Raw genomic sequence first — 24,314 nt, forward strand, 5'->3', positions numbered from 1 at the left:
TTATTATAATACACACCGTTATTGCTCCCCCCTCCCGCCCCCCCCCCCCCCCGGAAGCAACATTGCGTCGACACCCTCCCAAGCTGGCTAAAGAATGTAGTCACTTTAGTCGTTAGCCCTTGGTGACTCCAATAGAAAAAGCATTTTGCTGCAGTGAGTCTGATGTTTTTGTGTTAGAGAAGGCCACCTTCCTCAGGCATTTTTAAATCAGCTAATCATTGATAAAAAATAAGAAGTGCTTCCTTGCAAGACTCACTAGTATAGAGGATTCAGAAAGAAGGGCTAGAACAATACATATCTGTTCTTTACCTCCTCCCCACCCTCCATATCTCAGCAGCAGAAATCCTAAAAGAGAATTCTGGCATTGAACTGCACAAAAAGGTATGTACCTACCTACTATCTATTATGTAAAAGGCCCCAGAAAAGTCTGGTTCTAAGACATTTAGAGGTCACTTGACTAAATTTGGCCAGGGTCTTTCTCTTCTCATTTTAATATCTTGACCCAGAATTTCTAATGGAAGGGATAATGGAGCAAACACGCAGAGATATGCCTGGTGTTTGCAGTGTTCTTACCTCTAAATAGCTACATTGCCTGAGCTCATTTGCCCTTTGCCAAAGGCATAATTAGTATCTTTCATTGGTGCATGTGGAGAGGACATGTGCTTGTTTATAGTAGTACACATACCCTTACCATTGTTGTATTTCCTGTCATTAGAATGAAATTCTTCTGATTAACTCCAGTCTGGTTTTCGGTTATTTACAGATTAAGGAGAAAAAAATGAACTAAAACTTAATCATGGTAGATCCCTGATAACCAGAATTTATTAAACTCATTTCTGTGGAACTGTGGTGATCCATGCAATCTAATAAAAATTTTTTTTTTTTTATTTTTATCTATTACTCCCCCCCCCCCCCCCCCCAGTTACATGAAGGACAATTTTTAAACATTCATTAAAGGTAAGAATTTTAAATAAGTTGTATATGTTCAATCATATAAAACCTTTTCCCATATTAGTCATTGTGAGAGAAGAAACAGACCAAAAAGGAAAAAGATAAAGGGAAAATAGTATACTAATCTGTATTCAGACTTCATTACTTCTTTCTCTCTATGTAGATAACATTTTCCATCATGAGTCCTTTGGAATTGTATTGGGTCATTGTATTTGTCAGAAGAACTCAGTTATTCATGGTTGATCATCATACAACATTGCTGTTACTGTGTACAATGTTCTCCTGGTTCTGGTCTCTTTGCATCATTCCTTAATTGATGGGCATGCCCTCAGTTTCCAATTCTTTGCTACCACAAAAAGAGCTGCTCTAAATATTTTTTGAACACGTGGGCCCTTTTCACTTTTCTCTGATCCCTTTGGTATAAAGACCTCCTGATGGTATGGCAAGATCCAAGGATGTACACAGTTTCATTGCCCTTTGGGCTTCTCTTCATTCTTAAGAATGTTTTTTTTCTACCTAAAATATTCAGTCTTCTGACTTTGCCTCTTTTTGGTGTGAAGGTTGCCATGGGTTCTTTGGGGAAACACTGGCGGGTCTGTCATACTGGAAGGGTTTTGTGGATATGTCATCTGAGCAACACTGGAAGAGACCAATTACCAGGGTGACCACAGGGTGAGGATGAAGTTTTTGGTTTCACCAATCCTCCACTTATGATGTTGTAGAAGGATTGCTTCCTTTGTCATTGGAGGGGAGTTAATTCATTCTGGTGGAATCCAAAGCCTTTGAATTATTGGGACAAAATAGTGATTATTAAATTATATATCTACCAGCGGTAGTATGTATTGTGTATGCCATTTTTAGAAGGAAAATAGAATGAATTTCTGTTTGCACTAAAATTTTTTTACCCCAATTCTTTCTTGCCTCTTTCCCCTCCCATTACCATTTATAGAATTCATCATATAGAAATCTACTTAAGGTCAAATTAATTTTGGTATATCGTACATAATATTTCTCTTTACTCCTTTCTTGTTGGAAGATAATTCAAAGAAAGAGAATCCCCGAAGGAGAATCTTGAAATGATGATATACTTGGTACTCTGGGTGCCAAGATTGGGCATTGAGTGTATTTGGTGGAAATGCACTATATTGTTTTGAAAGAGATCTCTAGAGCTGCCATTTTGGGGCCTTTCCTCTAGTAATTCTGGGCTGGTATTACCTTGATGGTGCAGAAGTTTCAGTGACAGGCTGCCTGCCAGCCTCCAGTTGATAGAAACAGGAGGAGGGAAGGGATGCCTATGGAGTTCTCTATGAAAGTATGTATGCTTTTCCCTCCAGAGCACATTTTACCATTCAGCAGTGACTTTGAATATTATGGGAGAATGAATTCTAAGTAGGGCAGATGCCTGGGGTGATATAGTGGTCACATAATGAGAGGGGATTAACCTGCTAAAAAGCAATTAAACAATCCCTGAGCACAGAAGGAACCTTCTGGAACAAGATGGGAATACCTCACAGTATATAAACTAGTTTGGGAGGGGGAAAAAAAAAGCCTTTTCTGAGATGGCTACACAACTTCCTCCAAGGTCCCTTCTGAATTGTGACCCAGCCTGCCTGTCTTGGGGGAGAGCTGATGAGTGGCCTTCTTTCTCTTCCTGAAGTCACAGACTCGGCTTCAGAAACCCTCTTATTTTTCAGCCGACTCTCTGCTGTGCAAGTGGGTTAGATCCCGCTGAGTAAGCTATTTCCCTGCTAGGGACAGGTTTATCAGGGTAGTTATGAAAGAAGATCCTTGAAATATTTCTGCTTGAGGAAGATGATCTGTTTTAATTGCTTTGTGACCTTGATGAGTTGTTAGAGACTGTCATGGGACTGGGGAGATGGCAAGGGGATGCACACAGAGAGCCAGCCTCTCTTTTTGGGTGGACCCTTTGCTAATTGACCATTTGTATTTCTCTCCCCCTGTAGATGGATACTTATAGAAAGGCTCCTTGTTGTCTTTCACTGATTGCATGGTCCGGGTCACCATATGTGACTTTATCCCTGCCCTCCCATTGATTAGTTCCCTTGGCACCTCCCTGTCCTTACTGAGATCCATGTGGAGAGACTGGGAGCAAAGTATTTTAAGCAGACTCTGGCCTACTTTTGATTTGTGATGGAAGGTGCCTGTTCTCCATTATGTTACAGCTCCCACTGGGGTAATGGGAACCCCTGCTTTGGAACATATAGGCAAGGAGGGATAATTTAAAGACTCGCCTGGGGTCATTCAGTGCCCTGAGGCTAGATTTGAATGCAAGCCTTCCTAACTACTAGCCTGTCTCTATGCTCTGAGCCTGCCAAATCATTCTGTTTGTACTTTGTACCAGTCAGTGGACACACATTTCATAAGCACATACTGGCTTCGGCAGCCAGTGGTGCAGTGGTTAGAGCCCTGGGCATTTAAATCCCCTCTCAGACACTTACTGTTTATGTGACCCAGGGAAAGTCACTTAACTCTGTTTGCCTCAGTTTCCTCATCTGTAAAATAAAGTACAGAAGGAAATGGCAAACCAGAGTTAAGTGACTTTCCCTGGGTCACATAAACAGTAAGTGTCTGAGAGGGGATTTAAATGCTCAGGGCGCTAAACACTGCACCAATACCTTCCCCCCCAAATCAAACCTAAAAGCAAAAAAATAAAACTCAAGAGTTTACATTCTACTGGGGGAATGTGTTTTGCACATATTTATCTGTGTAAATGAATTTCTAACCTAATGGGATCCAAGTTCCTAGAGCAGGGGGACAGAAGAAAGGGCAGAAACAAGCATTTATTATATTTCTGCTGTGTACCAGGCATGGTGCTAAGTGCTTTACAGATATCTCATTTTATCCTTACAACAACCCTGGGGAGGCGTAGGTGGTATTATTATCTCCAATTTACAGTTGAGGGAGCTGAGGCAAATCAGTTAAGTGACTTGTCCAGAGTCATACAGCTAGTAAGCATGTGAATTTAGATTTTTTTGAACTCCAGGCCCAGCTCACGGTCTACTGTGCTACCCGTTTTATTGTCTTTGTATATTTCAAGGACCTAGCACACACAATAAATGCTTGTTAAACGAAATTAAATAAATTAAATGAATGCTTGTTAAATTTAATTGAATTTTAAAGATAGCATCTATGGATTTATATTTGATCGGGGTTTGTGTGTATGTGTTTAAAATCATAAACTAGAGAATGAGGCAATTGAGAGATTTTCTAGGCCATATGGAAAAGATTGTGGGTGAAGAGTGCCAGCTTTAATTATAGGTATTTTCCCCTTTCTCATCAATTGCATGGAAACGCAAAACCAGGTCATTGAAGAAGATTCGGGTATTTAGGGATTCTGTATAACCCCCAGACTACGCCAGGAGGGGAAAGTTGTGCTCATAATGGGGTCACTGTAATAACCTGTTCTATCCAGGAAGCAAGTGCACCCTTCAGTTGGGATTCTCCTAGGAAGACGTCTCTTAGTCAGGTTGGCTGAAAGGGAGTGACTGTGGGAGAGATGGGGAAAAAAAAGGCATGGTTGGTGTGGGAGGGTATGTTCATGTGTGTGCTTGTTTCTCTGAGGTCAGGAATGTTGATGAACCTAACAGCACTGGTGTAGGCCATTACTTATTACCTATCCTTCCAAAAATTCTCACTTGGCCGAGGGCTCGACATTTCCAAAGGCAATGCTGCTTCCCAGCCATCCTCGAGTTGAGGACATTTAGGCTGGTTCTTATTTCGTAGTTTGCCATCCCTCCCTTTCCCCATTGTTACCACTCACTCTTTCTCTTCTGATTTGTGTGTTTTCAAAAGACACTGATGATACATTTCCTGACTGTGGTTTACAAAATAGAGCATGAGGCTTTTCATGCTATTGCCGCAGGCTTTTTCTTTTTTTCTTTTTTTTGGCTGGTTGCTCTTTTAGGCTCCAGCTCTGCATTAATCTACCAGGGTTCTCTTTGATTTGGATTTCTGGCTATATGGAGAATAGGTTTTGAATTTATTAACATGTTTAAGTATGCAAGTTGTATCTGTGTAAGTGTCTATATAAGTATTTACAAGGAAGATAACTGTGCTCAACTGAGAAGGAAGGTGGATAGATAGTAATTTAGTTAAGATGAAAATTTTCTCATTTTGAGGGTTTGTTCTTCCTCTGATGTTACAGAACCTTAACCCTTGGGGTAGTGGGATAATATAGGACCTAGGGCTTGACACAGCAGAAACACCACCAGACTTGCTTAGATCATCAAAATATCTTTGAAGGGTAGTGCTACAAAGGCCACCCACACCCCTGCTCCACCAGCCTGCTACTGATATGTGTGTGGAGGGTGCTACTAAATCCAAATCTTTCCCCCATTATCTTTGATCAGAAATAATGACAGTTTTTTTTTTTTTATTAAGTCATTAATTGACCAAATTCTAACTTCTACCTTGATAGAAACCATAAATGGTCACCGTCACTGGTCAGTTTTTATTGGTTCAGTCCAGAGAATTCGAACTACCAGCCTTTTCTAAATCTTACCTATATGTAACATGAATCATTAGAGGAAGATTTTTCTAGAGCACAACTGTCCTGTTGGTTAAAGAAATGGTGAGGGGTGGGGAGGGAAGAGAGAAAGGGTTGAGGGGTTTGTCTTGTCAACATGGTTTTCTGAGAAGGATCCAATTTTATAGAAACCACAGCCTAAATTAGAGAGAGCAGGCTTTTGGATTACACTGATTTCTGTTGTGGTTGTAACATACCACAGTTTGATTTCTGTCCAGATGAAAACATTTGGTTTGCACTTCAGTAAATATTGCGGAGACATTGCCAGCTAATGCTGAAAAGTAATGAAATACTGCTTTGGCAAAACGCTGATGCTTTCATTACTCCTGATTCTGCTGCTCTCATCCAAGTTCAGATTTTTTTCACATTTGCTAATGCACTTTAAATAATCAGAGATGGAAATCTGCCTCTAATTGTTATTGAAAAACAGTGTGGTGAAAGAGAACTTTAATTCCATAGATTTTTAAAAGGGAATTCATTTTTGATAAATCAGAGCTTTGGCACCTAAAACAGCCCTTTGGTGGGTTACGTCTCTAAAACCACCAAGTGTCAGGTGCCATGTGCTGCTGCTCTGTGAAACAAGTCAACCTATGTAATTTGTTAATTAAGGTCATAAAAAGCAGGCTTATTTTGTGATTAAGGTTGAATGTTCAGGATTTTGTTACCCTAAGAATACAAGAGATGTGACAGAAAACTAAAACTGCTAAGCACTATTATGTCATCTCTTTTCCCCGAGTAATTTTTCTCTATCTCCCTCTCCCTCTGCCTCTCTGTCTCCCACTCTCCTTTTCTGGCCCCCCACCCAACCTCCCATCTCCCTTTCTTTTTTTTCAGTGGTTTTAAATATGACATTTTTCAACTTATCTTGCAGATACCTCTCCTTAATAATCTTGTCATGGTTTTTTTTTTTTTTTTTGGAAGGGAGAAGGTAGGGCAATTGGGGTTAGTGACTTGCCCAAGGTCACACAGCTAGTTTTGTGTTAAGTGTCTGAGGCCAGATTTGAACTGTGGTCCTCCTGACTCCAGGGCTGGTGCTCTATTCACTGTGCCACCCAGCACATGTTTTTTAGAAGACAGTCCCCAAAGTGAGCAGGTGAAGGGGCTTTCCACCCTGGGAATGCCTCTACTTCCCCCACCCCCCAGTTTTCCTACTTTATAATTATATTTTGTCCTTTTCTCACTTTTTTTTTAAAGTCACTGTTTCACTTGTCGGCCTCCCTGACTGCTTTGTCATTTCTGTCCCTGGGTTTCTTAGTGATACCCTTGTGTCAAATGGATATCATTCTTGGTTTGAGAAGCAGACTTTTTTTTTCTTTTTTAAAGAAACATTAGCCCTGTTTCCTACTTATTTTTTTGTAATTGATTTAATGATTTTCCTTAATAACTTTAGGATAAAATATACCACCCAGTCTTGTTTAAACAGGTTTGCATTTGCTGAGTGATCTGGTATATAGCATAGCACACCTAAGTCTTCTAAAAAAATATTATTTTATCTTCTTATTGAAGGACCTCCACAGGGAAGCTTTTTCCTCTCTTCATCTCCATTTGAATCCTAGTCATAGAAGCATAAAACTTATACCTTCAAGGGACCTTCAGAGGGGACCATTGTATTGACATCACTTGCCTGGTATCACATAGTGAGTTTGTGATCAAGGAAAGAGCTAGGCCCCTTGACTGGTCATTTTGTCACATCCATGTCACAGCCTTTTTTCTCCCAGGGTCCTGGATAGAAGGGTCATTTGTTGTAACAGCCAAGGATTTCTCTTTTTTATCTTTTCTTGAAAGGTTGAAAATATGTTTTGCAGTGATGGTTTTTTGGAAGCATTTTTTTTTTCGTTTTAATTTCTTTATTGATTGATGCGTTTGACATAGTGAGCAAAGACATAAATGACTCTCCCTAAAAGTAGTAAAGCAACACTCACTGCCTGAAAGGTTTTTGTGACTGACAGTCATTCCATTTTCTTCTTGAATCTTTTATTATTTGTTAACAGAAAGGACTCTGGCTCCAGTGCCATTCATTGTATTTGACCTGAGTTTTGTGGTCTTCATTTACATTGTTGTAATCTTTGTATTTCCTTGGTTTCTGCTTTCGTCCCTCTTGAATTACTTCAAACAAGTCCTTTAAAAATCTTTTTTTTTTTTTCTTAACAAAACTAAGACACCCTGCAGTATGATTTTTTGCTTATTTCTCCTATCATGGTGTCCCCATTGCCCTTTTTCATTCTTTTCATGGGGATAAAAATAATTTCCTTTCTCCATCACATCCCAGCCTCTGAGTTCCATCAACAGTGACCTTGGAAATGTGGGGTACACAGAAGTTGACTGGGCCCTGCCCTGAAGCAGCATAACAGCGTTGTAAGGACAATAAAACCCACTTGTTTGAGCATAACAACGGCATACATTGTGAGACAGTTAAACTTTTTTTTAATCAAATTACATGACACACAGTGCATGAGTGAATGGAATGGGACCATTAGTTCAGATCAAATCAGCTCTACCATTTTTGTGCTAGGGTGCGTTAATTTATTCCCCTAAGGTGTCCATACTCTACTGTTCTCTCACCCCCCACCCCCCCATTATTTCAGTAACTTTCATGAACAGAATTCCTCCCCTTTATGTTTTATTTACCACATTAGAAAGTTAAGGGCAGAGAGGATCTTGGCTTTTTATATGTCTCCCTCCCTCCATCTTCAATACATATTTGTAGTTACTTATTTTGAATCAAGTGCTTTTGTGACCATAAGTGAGTTGGCATTTACAGACAATGGAGATTCTCCTTCCAGCTGTGGTTTGAGTAATGTGTTCAAATTTAGAATAATCAGAGAAAATACCTAGTATTGTCTATTTAAATACAACTGCTTTGACTAGCTATAGTCTTTTCTCTCTTCTTTCTTAGCCTTGAGGTTTTTTTTTCTAGCTACCATTTAGCATTACCCAATATTGCATGGGTATAAATGTATGCTGTTGAGGATAGGAGCTACTCTATGCTTAACATTAAAACATAATTTTCTGAATACCATATGGTTTTCCAGCCCCTAAGTCATGACCCACTTATGTCAAAATAACATCAGGGATGCCTTAATTTAGGAAAACTGCGATTTGGAAGAATCCTAACTTGTCAAAAGGATCAATTAGGGAGGTCACTTAAAATAAATAATCTTAAACTTTACAAAAATTTACTGCATAGAGATCCTTTGAAAAGGCATTATTGAACTGTGTACGTCATTTTCAGCAATACTATGTTAGCATTCGCCTTCTCGGAGAAGGTAGAAATTACGAGGGGAAAATGCTGTACACACGGGCAGCAGTCGCCCCTGACTTTGCTCAGGCTGCATGCCTTCCCCTGCTCTTGCTTTTCCTCCCCTCTTTTCTCCTAAATTCCCTCTTTTTCTTTTCCTTCTCATTTTTTTCTCTTTTACCCTCCCATCTTCTTTCATACCTTTCTTTTTTTTCCCTCATTCTCTTTTTTCCTCTTTCCCTTATCTCCCTGGGAAAACTCCCTTGGTGGTGGGATATAGCTGAAAATGACTGTGTTGTGAAAATAAAACATATTAATAAAAATTTCATTAAAAAATAGTAATAGTGTAAGGATTTGCATTTGTTGTAAAAAACAATATAAATAGAAATAATTTCATTGTTGTAATGGTGTTGTCATTTATCTGTTTTGCTCTTTTTTTTTTAAAGTTTTTTTTGGAGGGGGGAAGGCGGGGAAGTTGGGGTTAAGTGACTTGCCCAAGGTCACCCGGCTAGTAAGTGTTAAGTGTCTGAGGCTGGATTTGAACTCAGGTCCTCCTGACTCCAGGGCCTGTGCTCCATTCACTGCGCCACCTAGCTGTCCTTTTTTTGCTCCTTTTTAAAGGCCATATACATTTGAAAGATTGTTTGCACCGACGGTCCCATCTCCCTTCTCTAGACCTTTTCTTTCAAATCACTTTTAAAAAATCAAAAGTCAGCTTTGTTTAGAGGGTCACCCATTTTTAACATTAGTAGATTAAATTTACCTCAAGCGAGATTGTGAGGTTTAGTGAAAGAAATCCCCTCTACAGTATAATATCCAAAGCTCTCTGTGCCATCACTACCCCTCAATTGTAAAGGGAAAAAGGAAGGCAAATTGGAGACCTTCCAGAGGTGGGACAGTTCCACTGTTAGTGTGCTGCTTATCCTCAAGCCTGGTGCAGGAACCCTTTGGGGGCTGAGTTTGTTGGGGGTGGGTATTTCAGGGAAGGGGCTCGTTCCCATGTAGATGGACCAAGAAATTATTAGCTATTCTACTCCTTTGTAGTGCTTCAATCAGTATCTTCCATTACCAATTTATAATTATCTGTAGCCAACATTTAGTCTGTTTTCTGAAACTTTTTCCCTCTCTCTCTCTAGCTCCCCTCTTGCATGGTTTAATGACAGTGTTATTGCTTGTGTGTGTATATGTGTTGCAGGGTGGGATCTTACTGCATATGCTTCCCACTCCTTTTTGGTTTCTTAATTTCCTTATGTAGTATGTCTTTTTAATAGTGTATCCCTTTTAAATTAGGCAGTCCCTCCTAGAAGCATGTTCAGCTGTGATTCTTATCCTGCTAAGCCCCAGTTAGTTTTATGCCTCTGAAGTCTGACTCACCTCTCTGCATGAGTATCTCTGCTTCACTCTCCTTGTGACTCAGAGTTTTTGCATTTTTGCTTGGATATCTGAGACCATGGGTGTTATTACCGGCTCCTTGCTTGGATTTTGTCTCCTCTAAATTCCTGGCCTTGTTCACTGTCATTCTTCTTCCCACATCGTGGTTGCTCTCCATGGTGTTTGTTCCATTGGTTATCAGCTGGTAGTTTTTCTCCCCATTCCTTTCTGTTGTTGTTGCTGTCGTTTCAAGTCCTTTTGATTAGATTTATTTGCATGAATCTAGGAAAATTCATTTATAAATGGAAATAGTTATAAAGCAAGTTAGACTTGTTACTGCTTAATATTCGGTTTACAATAAATTGTTTAGGATATATACTTTTAAAAATAGAGTAAATTAAGCAGGTCCTTAGAAAACTTTTCAGGAATTTCCTCCTTTTCCCCACTCTAACCCCCGCCTTAATAATTTTCTCATTGGACCAATGAATCCAGCAGTCTTTGTCAAGTGTGGAACCTTCTAAATTAAATCTCTACCTCTGATTCCAAAAATAAAAAGCTCTCCTTCAAAAAATTGAGTGTCTTAGCTAAAATCTTTTTTTCCTGTCAAGAAAAGTTATTCTCTTCCTTTCCTGTATTTGCTTATGTCTGTCACAAATGTTTTTAGTCCTATTAGTAAATCTCTTGATGATGATAATCTCCATCCTCAGTGGACAACAGAGAGAAGGGTAGAAGACTGGGTAGTGACTTTGTCTCCAGGCAGATGATTTGGTAAGCAGCTGCAGTGTTCCCAGGGACCTTTACGTCCTCCTTTTGATGTGCCCTGCCATTGTCGGTTTCTGCAGGCAGTGCAGGATTTTTCTGTATTTTTTTTTGGAGAAGATTGTTGAACTTCTGTTTTTATACCATACCTAGTTTCTCTCGACTTGTCCACATACCCCCTCCCAATCACTGAACCCTTTCTTGTAACAAAGAAAACATTTTAGTTGAACCAGCTCACACCTGAAAGACTAGTGCCCATGCTCCAGGGTGTATGCTGCATTCACGTTTGTGGCTCCCCACTTGCCTGCTGAGGGGAGGAAGGCGTGTTTCCCAATCAGCTCATGACAACCAAAATTTGTCATTACAGTTTCTTTATTGCTTTCTAGAGTTGTTACTATTTGCATTATTGTAGTCATTATGTATATTGTTTACTTCTGCTATCTTCATTCTACTTCACCTCATACAATTCTTCCTCTTTCTCTTCTGACTGTAGTTTCTCTCCCCCTCCTTTTTTTTTTTTTTTTTTTTTTTTTTTTTGCTTTTTTAGAGATGGGAAGGCAGGGCAAATGGGGTTAAGTGACTTGCCCAAGGTCACAGGCTAGTTTTTGTGTTAAGTGTCTGAGGTAGGATTTGAACTCAGGTCCTCCTGACTCCAGGGCCGGTGCTCTATTCACTGCACCACCTAGCCACCCCCTCTTACCCTTTTTTAGGGTGTGCGTGAAGTAAGTGACTTGCCCAGGGTCTTACAGCTAGAAAGTGTCTGAGGCCAGATTTGGATAGGAAATAGTATATTTCCATCTGCATTCAGACTTCATAGTTCTTTCTCTGGATGTGAAGAGCCTTTTCCATTGTGAGTCTTTTTAAGTTATCTTAGATTCTTGCATTGCTGAGAAGAGCTAAGTCTATCAAAGTTAGTAATCACACACTGTGCCTGTTACTGTGTACAATGTTCTCCTGGTCCTGCTCATTTCACTCAGCATCAGTTCATATAAATCTTTCCAGGTTTTTCTTAAGTTTGTCTGCTTTTCATTTCTTACAGCACAATAGTAGTCCATTACATTCATATCCCACAACTGGTTCATCCATTCCCCACCTGATGGACATCTTCTCAATTTCTAATTCTATGCCACCAGAAAAAGAACTCCTATAAATATTTTTGTACATGTGGGTCCTTTTCCTGTTTTTATGATCTCTTTCAGATATAGACCTAGTACTGGTATTGCTGGGTCAAAGGGCATGCACATTTTTATAGCCCTTTGGGTGTAGGGGAACAAACTTTTTTTTTAAGTACCAACTATATGCCAGGCACTCTGCTAAGCATTTTATACAAACATTATCTAATTTGATCCTTGTTCCAGCCCTGGGATGTAGGTGCTATTATTGTCACCATTTTACAGATGAGAAAACTGAGGGAGATACAGGTTAAGTCACTTGCTCACAGTCATATAGCTAGGAAACATCTGATTTTAACTTAAGTCTTCCTAACTTTAAGCCCAGCACTCTGTCCTCAGCACTGCATGGCTGCTTTACAGCAATTTAGAAAAGAAAAAAGGGGGAAAAACTTACAAAACCAGTTACACCCGCCCAGATCTGTGATGGGGAGCACCTTGTATGAGCTCCCAACCCATGGAAAGCCCTGAGCGGCACCACTCCTCCCTCCTAGCTCATCTGCAGCAGAGTGGGTGAACGGGCCTTCTTCTGCACTTTCTTTGGGGCCAAACTCATTCTTGGTGGTTTTGCAACCTTGATTTTCCATTGTCTTTGTATTTATATTGTAGTACTCCTTGCTTTTGTTCTGTTGGTTCTGCTAGTTGTAGTTTGTATCAGTTCAGGTAATTCTTTGCACACTTTAAAAAATTAAACATATTCACCTTTTTTTAAAAAAAGCAGGCTAATATTCTATTTCTTTCATTGATCACAATTTGTTTAGTCATTTCCAAAGTAAATTGCATCTACTTTGGTTCCATTTCTTTGCTAGCACAAAAAGGGGCTGCTAATGTTTTTGCATATTGAGCCTTTCATTTTTTTTCCCCAGTGACCTCCTTGGGGTATATATACCTTGCAGTATAATCTCTGAGTAAAGAGTTTGTGTCCATTTTAGCTGCTTTATGGCCATCATTTCAAATTGCTTTCCAGAATGGTTGTATCAGTTCACAGTTGTGTTAAAATGCATTAATGTACTATTTTTTCTAGGACCCTGCTAGCATGGAGTATTCCCGGCTTCTGTCACCTTTGCCAATTTACTGAGTGTGAACTGAAACCTCAGCATTGTTCTGTTCGGTGTTTATTTTATTATTAGTGATTTCAGTCCTTTTATATTGTTAATAGTTTGTAATTTTTCTTTATACAACTTTTTTTTGTTCATATCTTTTTTTGAATGTTTTATTGTATTTTTGTTTATTTAGTCAAGTATTTTCCCAAATTACATTTTTTTTTATTTTTTTGTTTTGCTTTTTGGAGGAGGGAATGCAGGGCAATAGGGGTTAAGTGACTTGCCCAAGGTCACCCGGCTAGTAAGCATTAAGTGTCTGAGGCCAGATTGAACTCAGGTCCTCCTGCCTCCAGGGCCGGTGCTCTATTCACTGCGGCACCTAGCCGCCCCTGTTCATATCTTTTGACCACTTGTTTGTTAGGGAATGGCTTTTGGTGTTAGGAGCTTCTCCTAGTTGTCTGTGTTGTGTATCTTGGTTAACCATACAACTGCCAGAATTATTTTGCTAAGGAGCAGATATTATTTGACCTCTTTATCTCCTCCTTTTTGCTTTTCTTTTAAACTTTCTGTTTTTGTGTAAATTTTATAATGTATATCATTATTAGTATAGTAGCATGTATATAATTCGTGAGTCAGCACATGTCCTTATTGGACATGGATGCTTGAAAATTTGTCACTGACAGAGGTGCTTGATTCAAAAATCTGGAAACCCCTCACATATAGCACCTTTGAGTCAGTGAAACCTCTTGGGACACCTGCTGAGAACTGAGATGACAAGTGCAGAAGGGGATAGCTGAGTGACCTTGTTCTTCCTCAAATCAGAATTCTTTTCTAGACTGCCTCCCCCCACCCCCATCCATGACTTAGTGCCTCTAGTAGAATTGACAGTAGTATGTTTCTTGTTTGTTTTCTGAAGAATAAAACTTGTTAAAAGTTGGAGTCCAGAATGACCTGTTTTCTGAGGGGAAGAAAATTAGGTGAACATAGTACTCTTCTTGCATATGCCTTTATTTTATGTTACTGAGGAAATCAAGGCATGAGTTACGAAGGTTAAATAGCATTATTCTTAGCCTGGTCAATTTTGCTTTGGCTATGAAATGACAGCAGCTAAAGCTGATCTCCTTGGATGACAGGCTTTTCATTAAATGTTTATTGTGAAAAGTATTGATACCGTTACTTATGCACAGCTCTAGCAGAGCAGCCGAAGAATCCTCATTGTTCCCATCTACTCTGAGCTCTGCAAGAATTTCTGTTAATAAGACCACTTTCTCACACCATCCAGGTTCCCCAGCGCTGCCCAACAACATGGTGTATTTTGGAAGCTCTCAGGATGAGGAGGATGTAGGAGAAGAGGATGAAGAGACAGAAGATACTAAAGCAGCCACGAACAATGCTTCATCTTCATGCCAGTCAACCCCCAGGAAAGGAAAAACACACAAACACGTTCACAATGGACATGGTGAGTACTCTGATGAAGCAGGTCGCTTGAGAGGTCATCCGCATCAGTCCCTCTTGGCTTCGAGAAGAGATTCGGTGTGACTTGTCCAAGGTCACACAAGTCACCTCAGGCCCATTGACTCCGTGGCCCTTATTTGTTCAGCTGCCCCCATGTCTGCTCCAGCCGACTTGACCTGATCTTCTCAAGACAGCTCCACGTGGGGTGCTAGCCAGGCGTGGCCCAGCTCGGCTTCTGAGATCCAGTGAGATCACATGTGTTCAGAGCAGTGTGAGAAAGAAAGTCTTTATTGGTTGAAGGAACCTGAGAAACCTTGTCCAGTTTCCTCATTTTATAGATAAGGAAAGCGAAACCAAGGGAGGAAGTGACTGTCTGAGGTCTCACGTGTACTTATTGGTAGAGTGGGGTGGTAAGAGAAATTTTTCTCGTGCCTCATGCAGTGATCCTCCACCTGCCTTTTGTCCTCACCTTTTACTAAGCCTGTCCTTCATGTGGAAGGAAACTGGTATGATGACCCATGTGCAGGATATGAAGAGTTGGATGAATTTCATAAGCCTTCTTACATTCATATCTGTGAGAAATTAGTGTTATTAAAGGAGACTTTAATATTATGTCTTTATTTTGCCCAGAGATCTTTATCATGAGGCACCTTTTGTCATATGGTGGGACAAAGCTAAAGGTACACACTTGACTTTTAGCAGCTTTGATTACAGTTGGGGATGTTAACTGATTAGTCAGTGAGAATTTATTGATAGCATCCCCTTTACTTAACATCAGGGATTTGTTCTGTGAAGTTTGGAATCAGTCTAAGCGCCTCACTTGAAGACCTAGAAGGCCACATATGGCATATGTTCATCACCCCTGGTAGGGGGACTGCTTAATTTTTGTCTTTTTGTCTCTTGGCATTTAACAGAAAGTTGTCACATAAAAGACTCTTAATAAAGTCTTCACTAATTGATTGTTTGATTGCTTATGACTGTGGAAGATATTGAAACAATATGTCATTATCCCTACTTCAGTGAACTTACTGAACTTGTGAACTGAACTTAAAAAGTTCAGTTGTAGAAACAAGACCTGCACAGGAAAACTATAGCCATTTGTTCAAGATCTGTGTAAATAAATACTCAGCGTTACGCTACTAACAGTGATTATCTGAAGTCAAAGAGAAATTCTGATCGAATGTGTTTTGAGATGAGAGTCCATAGGCTTCACCAGACTGCCAAAGTGGTACATGACACAAAGAAGGTTAAGAACCCCTGGCCTAGAGGAAATTATCACTTGACCTAGAGATTTTCTTGGAAACTTTTGTGAATGTTTAGGCTTGAAGCCTTTGCCTGTTGAAATCCTGAACTGGTAAAATGTATATTAGAAATGGAATGGAAGGGTGGTTGATGTCCCTTCTGAAGATACATCGGACTTATTGGGCCATAGAAGTGGAGGGAAATATCATAGATTTTTTTTTTACCTTTTTCAAGGTTGGTTGTCTGGAGTCTGGAGGTTACAATGCAGAGAAATAATAGGGATATGTTTTTTGTGGGAGAAATCTGGTTCACTTTGAGATACCCAGTGGCTAAGACATTTGGGGATATTGGCTTGGAGCTGGAATGAGATGTTAATACTGGAAATAAAGATGTTAGTCATCAGAGTTGATAGGTAAAGCCATGAAGATAGGTGAACTCTCTTAACAGACTGTAGAGGAAGAGAGATGGGCACTTAGAATGTTTTCTTTTTACCCTGAGGAAGAATTAATTTTCTTGTTCCATTTTAGCCGAAAGGATGACAAACAAAACAGCAAATGTAAGCACAAGGTATGGTCTTGTGAAAATAATGACTAGCCCTATTTCTCAAGTGTTGCTGTCTTAGTAATCATCATCAGTATAGATCACCGTGATTACTCCCCAAGGGCAGCCTTCATCATAATATATTTTAATCATGCTGTTCTTTCAGTGTGGGTAGTCAGGTGAATGAATCTGTCACGGTGATCCATACCCTAGGTACTTGTTGAAATTTGGTTTCTTTGGGGGGGAAAGAAATCAAAACGCAAACAACAAGGAACCCTGTCTCCTCTCCCTGCTTGCTTGAGGCTAATGAAAAGACTTTGGAGTTTCCTATACATGTTTTTGAAGACAAGATTCTACATCTGAGGCCAGATATTGTATGTGAGCTTGATTTTTGTTTTGATATCATGAGCCTTGGTGTTATTTATTGTGGGAAGAATGGAGATGACTCACTTGGCCTCATTTCATAGGGACTTCTTGGGGGGTGTGGCATTGGGACTTTGTGTGTGTGTTTAGTGTGGTTGGCGGTATTACTGGTGGTGGCTAGTTCTAGTTCTTAAATGGAACTTTTGAAATGCTTTTCAAAGTTGGAGTTATATTTAAGAGCAAAACCTATTATAGGACAGTGTACAGGGAAATCATTTCTATTTCTAGTGCTTTAGTTTTCACTGTACTTGGGGGCTGGACCTCAGAACCTGTCTGGGCCATGTTCCACAGACCTCTGTCTCTGAGCCAAGTGACTTCTGGGTGGAGGAGAAAATTCTCCCCAGCTGAATGCAGAGCTCTTTGCTTCTGGCTTGCTTCAGTCATTCACACACATACACATGCAAGTCCTGCCCCTCTGCCTTTAGGGCATCTGCCACTTTGGGGGCAGGGCAGGAGGACTTGTGTAGAGTTGAGTTCTGTTGCAAATCCCCATGGGTTCAGCTTGGAGAGTCATGCTGCCAGATCATCATGCTGTACTTCGGAAATTTTTTTTTTTATGAAGGGTTGATTTGTGTATGAGATAGTTTTTGTTAATTTTTGGGAATAGATGTTTGTCTGTGGTGGGATATGCATTCTTGGGATCTCTTATTTGCAAAGACCAACTGAAAATAGTTTGGCTTTCTGAAAAGTATTTAAGATTTCCACTCTAACCATACTTAAAACCATAGATAAACCTGGTTCTACCATTCATTTGCTAATCTCTTTCAAAGCTTCTTTGTTCCCATTTGTTTCTTCCTCTCCTCCCTTGCATCCCACTGGGACAGACACCATAATAGAATAGGAATAGCAGAAAATTTACATTCTGAACTAAAATGGCATTATTTGCTTAAATCTTTTGTCTGCTATGGTACTTTTGAACCTACCTCTTCCATAGCATTTCTCTTTTAATTGAATTTGTTGAAACTCGATCAAGAATCTGTTTTTAATATGGGATATTAAAAATGGCCACTTTAGGATCCTGTAGTAGCAAAGTTTATCTGCCTTTGCTGGAAGGCTTTAGATTCCCCAACATTTCTTCAAGGTTCTTAATACTACCCCCAGAGAAGGGGGCCTTCAGTTTCAATTACATTGCATCTGGACAGTTAGTAGGAGGCATGAAAATACTTAGGTTCATGGAATTATAGAATTGGATATACCTTTTCCTTAATTTGATTGCACCTGGTCCAGGACTGTTGACCTCCATATACCTTTGCAGTTTGAGGTAGGGGCTATCTATCCTGTGATTTGGAGCACTGGACTGATTTTCTGTGGTCTGTTAAATGAATTCCATGAAGTAATATATCCCCATAGGTGTCTTGGTTATAGAAATGAAACAAACATACCTTTAACATCTTTAGGGGGAAAATATCCCAAAAATACTGGTCCATGAAATTCCAGTTCTCTCAGTTCCGTGTCTCTCTATCCTGTTTTTTTCCTTTCTTTGGAATATCTTACTGTGTTTCTGTGTCCCTCACTGTCTTCCTCATTCTTTCCCTTTTTAAAATATTTCCTCTAGTTCTCTTCTTCCTACTCCTCTTTTCTGTTCTTTGTTTTGGTCACTTTAGGGAGAAATAGTTTCCCCTCAATGATCCAAATTAGTTATATTTTTAAATGGAGTTTTATATTTCCTGTCCTTATTTTAAGTGGATGAATCATTTTATATTTCTTGCTCTTAAAAAACAAAGTTTAGGGTTTTTTTTAATTTTTAGTTTTGTAGCCTTCAGTTCATGAAATAGATATCAGACTTCCCTGTCTAAGTAAACAGCATACAGATCTGTTCCACTCCACCACCACGAAAAGTAATAGCAGTAATAGAAATTACTCATACAATATCAAAGATGATGGGCCCTTTAAATGTATAGCAGCTTTCATAATATAGAGATTTTGTTGGACATAGGAAAACGGTTGATGTAGTAGTTCTCAAGTATCAGAAATAATGAGCTCAGAATCATTAAGTACATGTTTATAAAGGGATCTGATGAGTCTCCTTTTTATTGTCAACTAAAGGAGTCAGTAATACAGTGATTACACTTAACTGTGGTGTTAGGTATTGATTAGAAACTTAAATAAACAAGCACAAATGTCTTGATCATGAGGAGAAGCTATCTCATGATCACCTTTGGTAATCTTGTGTACTAGGTGCCAAGTTATTATGGTAAACCAGGCCAACAAGTTTAATTGACTGCTTGTCTCTGAGATTTCTGCTCTTTTGTGTGAAGATAGGCTTTTGAGGTCCATATGGCATTAACAAAAGCCATTCATAAATGCTGCTGCGCCATTATGCTAATGAATACAGTGATACCTTAGTTACGTGTCACACAGCAGCTTGTCTCCCACAAATGTCTGGGGCCACAAGGAGATAGCTAGAGATGGCATATTGTGTTTTAGTTTCAAGTAATGCCACATGACTTAAATCTCAAATAATAAAGCCCTAAAATTATGTGGAGTGGCATTTTCCTGTGAAAATAACATAAATTAGATAAATTTGGTGATTTGGAAGTTGTCTGTTCTACTTCACTTTTTGGAAAAGGTGGCAATTAAAAAGCTGATATTTGTTTTTGAAGTCAGCGTGCTTACTTTATTGCTTTTCTTTTCATCAGTGATTTTTAGGTCAATGTCCTACTCGATTCTTAGAATAGAATGCATTGAGACAATTTGGACAGATCATTATAGAATTTGGGGGGTAAGAAGGGACAGGACAGCACATCCTCCAATCTCATCATTTCACAGATGTACATGGTTGAAGCCAAGAAAGGTGAAGTGATTTACCTGACAGCCCATAGTTAAGTGGTAGGAGAATTAGGAGTTTAGAGCAATCTCTCTCTCTCTTTTTTTTTTTTTTAGACTTTTCTTTCTGCATTTTGGAGGGGGGAAGGTAGGGCAGTTGGGGTTAAGTGACTTGCCCAAGGACACATGGCTAGTTTTGTGTTAAGTGTCTGAGGCCGCATTTAAAGCAGTCTCTTCTGCCTATTTGCTCTCATTCCTTCACGGGCACTTTAATGTCCTGGTTTTACCAATCTTACCAGGCAAATAGTTCTTTATTTGTGAGCTTCTGTTGACACTTCCTTCATTTCTCCTTTGGCTGAGGCTGCAGTGATGGCAGGAGCAGGTGTTGTGGCCACTGCCCCAAGATCAGCAAAGAAATCTCTGATCTTGTTGACAAGTGGTTAGGATTAAAAAATCAGTCTCCACAGACGCATCCAGGATTTGCTTGTACCCACTGATGATTGAGTTGGGTTGTTGATGTGCTAATTGAATAATCTGATAGATTACAGTTACCCAGCAAAAAGACTCCCCATAATGTCTCAGACTTAAAAGATTATCCACTGCTATTGGCACACACTTGGTAAGTGGTCAGTTAACAATAATATAATTTATTAATGATTTAGTAAGTGCCTACTGTGTGCCAGGAACCTTGCTTGACATGGTAGAGCAGGTATGAAATATTAGCATCTTTAACATTGCACTGGTTATGGCTTTGTTGTCTTTCTCAGCAGCACATCACTCAGAATTCCAGGGGTGCCCCTGGAGAACCTCCTGGGGATACCCAAAGGAAGGAAGAAAGCATTTTTTTCGGGAACAAGACCCAGCATTGGGGCTGGCATAAGGCACAAGACACCTGTCCAGAGAGCAGCAGCATGTCCTCCAATTTCAGGCAGCTTCTCCTTGGTGCACACAAAGACCACATTCCCCAGTTATCAGGGGGACTGTTTGTCTAGACCAGCATTTGTTTCCAGATGTATAAGAACGGATCGGTGCATTCAGGGTATTTTTTCCCTATCCAGAAATAGCAAGTACAACAACCTTGTTTTAGACTTTTGTCTTTTTATGTACAAGGATGCTGAGGTTGGTTTTATTTAAATGGCTTCCACAAGGTTACCTCCCACTATATGGCATGTGAATCTACCACCTTGCTTGAAGTCCATAATGCTGTGGTGGAGTACTGTGGACAATCCAAAGGCCTCCTCACCTTGGCCTCTGAGAATTCTGTTTGCTTCAGTGATCAGCTCATATCACCTTCTACATGAGGCTTTTCCTCTTTGCCATAGCTATTTTTGCCTCCTTCCATCCCCCATCAAAAAAAAAAAGTCTTGTTTATATATATATATATATTTACTTTGTATATGTTGTCTCCTATGATAGAATCTAAGTTCCTTGAGGGTAGGGACTTTTCTGATTTTGATTCTGTATCCCCAGCTCCTAGAATAGTGCCTAGTTCTTCATAAACATTGGTTGATTGATTTTATGCACTTGAGGAAGTCATCAGATTTCCAAGACAAGATGTTCTGCCTTCCCTGGGCACCTCAAATAGTACTTCCAGGGATGGAAATTTGCAGAGGCCTTAGGAGAGACTAGTTTTCATAATCTTTCCACCAAGCTAAAAGCTTTCTTGATTGTGATGAAGGCCCCAAGTCATTAGGAAAAGTCTAGGTTCGGTTTGCCCCATTCACCAAGATAGGAAAATGTATGATATATTAGGAAGACTTCTGTCAAAGTCTCAGAATTCATCCAAAGAATGGTTGTAACTTAAAGATTTAGCTTTCAGTTATAGCAAGAATTCCTGTCTTCAGCTCTGCCTGACAACTGAGGCATGTGACTGTAAGACCCCCCCCCCCCAAAAGCATAGTTCTACTCATTTTTTTCCCCATTTGCTCAATTACTCTGAAAGACAGATAGGCAAGGTACTTCTTGCCATCAGAAGCACTGAAATAATTTTCAGATGCATCTAGCTCTGCCACTGTAACTAGGTGTTTGACATTGATCCACTTGCTTCATGAACTCTCTGGACCTAATTTTCTTCATCTGTAAAATCTGGCATTTCGTGTAAATGAGCTGGAAGATCATTTCAAGCTCTCCAACCCTCTGACTGTTATTGTCAATAATAGATAATACAGAGTCCTCCAAAAGTCAGGGGTGTAGTTTTTAGCTACCAAATCTTCAGAGTTTACTTAGACTTTGAGGGGAGCACCCTGTACTTTTGCTTCCTGCCAGGGACAAAAATAGTTCCTTTCCCCAAGGGCTTATGGCTCTAAAAACGTGTAGCATCCTCTGGACCCATCCACTCCAACCCCCTCATTTTTTAAGTGAAGAAACAGACCTCGAGAATGGACCAATAAATAGCAAGAACTGGTGTTCTGTGTCCAGCCCTCTCCCTCTGCATTCAGCAGTCATGAAGGATAGATGCATCTGGTACCTGGTCTAATATAGATGACGTGTCCATTTATTTGATGCTTTTCTGTTGCCTGCATTTGGTTGACTTTGACTCCAGGTCCATTGACCTTTCCATTAGTTCGTACTAAGTCCTTGGTAAATAGACTTGCTCCTCTAGTCATTTGTCCCTTGGACGAGTCCTTATTTTTGTGTTTATCTCTGCTTCCAGGGGATTCTATATTTAGAGCAGTATGGCACCTGAGAGAAAATCTAGTACAGCCTTCTCATTTTACAGATGAAGAAATTGTGAGAATCTCCAAGTATTTTTACATGCCTGTGACGTGCTCAATCACTGTGCTCGGTGTTAGGGTACAAAAACAAACAAATGAAATGAAATGGCCCCTTCTCTCTAGAAGCTTAATTCTATTGGGAGAATAGAATGTATGTAGACATACATAATGATGATAATTAACATTTAAGTAACACTTTTTATGTGCTAGGTTTTCTGTGTTGTTTCTTTTCCCCCTGTTTTCTGAGCTGCTTCTCCCAACAATTCTAGGAAGTAAGTGCTATTATAAATCCCCATTTTACAGATTAGGAGATTGATGCCCATAGATGAGAAGTGACTTGCCCAAGGTCACGCAATTAGTAAGTTTATAAATCTATGCAGAATAAACACGAGGTAGTTTCAGAGTCATAGAGTAGCTGTTGGGGGAACCTGGGGTTGGGAAGGTATTGGGAAAAGTGAAATGACTGACTTACCCAAGGTCACCCTGGTAATAAGTGGTAGAGAAGAGATTCAAGTCCTATGTGCCTATAGAGCCCTCACAGTATTCCATAGTCTCACCCAGCCCTCCCCTGTGATTTCATAATATCAACCATAAGAAAGTTTGAGTATTTTTCAGGAGATTCAGCAGATCAAAATAGGTATTATAAAAGGTCAGACTTTAGAAGATCTCTCTCCTTTCCCCTCCCCAGAGAACCTAGCCTTTTGGCTATTTACTCTCCTGAATAAATTATTTACTCTTCTCATTGCCTCTAGGCACTACTTGAAGTGTAGACCTTGGTCCTAGGATCTCCCCAGCTTCAAATCCTAGATACTACTCTATGTCCAGAAGGGGTAATGGCATTGAGTACAGCCAGTGTGCCCCCAGGGAATGCATTCAGGATGGTGCAGTAGACATTTTTGTTGAAGGTAGGTGGGTAGTGCAACTGGGCCTGGAGTCAGGAAAAGATCAAAGTTTAGATTTGGTGTCAGATACTTAGAGATTCGTGACCTTGGACAAGTCACTTAATCTTTGTCTCTCAGTTTCTTCAACTGAAAAATGGGAATCATACTAGCACTTAATTAAATAAGATACTCTCTGCAAAGCATCTAAATATAAAGCCTGAGGCTTTTGTTGTTGAGCAGTTTCTGACTCTTTGTGACCCCATTTGGAGTTTCAAACTTGGCCAAGATAGTGGAGTGGTTTGCTGTTTTCTTCTCCAGCTCATTTTATAGATGAGGAAATTCAGACAAGATGAAGTGACTTGCCCAGGGTCACACAGCTAGTAAGTTTCTGAGGCTAGATTTGAACTCAGGAAGAGGGATCTTCCTAACTCCAACAATGTCTGACACTTAGAAGGTGTTTGTTCATTTCCCTTTTATCTCATAATTAATCTGTAAACATTTATTAAATATCTGCTATATACCTGGCGTTATTTTAATTGCTGGGGCTACAAAAAGAGGCAAAAGATTGTCCCTGTTCTTAAAGAACTTAAAACGAATGGTTTATAGGTCTTGTTTTTCGATCCATCTGTCTGTCTATCCATCCACCTACCTACTAGTGGCCCAGTATTTGTCCATTTCCTTGCCTGGGAATAGTGGGGCTGGTTTTTCCTTTGAAGAAAGTAGGTTCTGACTGTGTGGGGAAGGGTCGTGGAAGGGGGAGGTTACCTGATTTTATTAAACACTGACAAGCTCCCAACCCTGCGTGTGTGCTTGTATATGTGCCCACACATGCAGGACCCAAAGGATGGTGGTTCCAATGGCTTAATGTAGTGCGAGTCCCTGTACCTTTTAATGGATTAATGTCTTTGTTTCTCTGTGCCCTGGGCAGAGGAGGAGACTGCTTCAGCTTCAGGACAGGCTCAGTAAGTACTCTTGGGAAGGAGTGTAGCCAAGGCTCTTAACTTGATTAGATCACCTAGGCATTGCCACCTAATTACCTCCTAATGAACAGTTGAAGAGGTTGAGAAGGTACAAGGGGCACAGAGGGCAGTGTTACCACTCACCACTGTCCCAGAAATGCTTCATGATTAAGAGTGCCCCCAGGTGTTAACACCTACACAATGAAGAAGAAAAATCCCCAGATAGAATGTGACCTGATAGACTATTTTTCCTTATT

The 24,314-nt window shown here is 39.9% G+C and overlaps 1 protein-coding gene across 1 annotated transcript in view; it reads left to right on the top strand.

Moving 5' to 3' along the window:
- Positions 1–24,314, top strand: part of JARID2 (jumonji and AT-rich interaction domain containing 2) — a 334,505-nt gene that overhangs the window by 240,582 nt on the left and 69,609 nt on the right. Inside the window, exon 5 of the mRNA XM_069092440.1 lies at positions 14,360–14,536. Within this exon, the coding sequence (XP_068948541.1) occupies positions 14,360–14,536 (177 nt within the window). The remainder of the gene's footprint in view (positions 1–14,359; positions 14,537–24,314) is intronic.

Source organism: Petaurus breviceps, unplaced genomic scaffold (assembly GCF_028583685.1).
Source record: "Petaurus breviceps papuanus isolate PSGF00001 unplaced genomic scaffold, PetGlider_PUasm1.0 190, whole genome shotgun sequence".
Classification (NCBI taxonomy): Eukaryota; Metazoa; Chordata; class Mammalia; order Diprotodontia; family Petauridae; genus Petaurus; species Petaurus breviceps.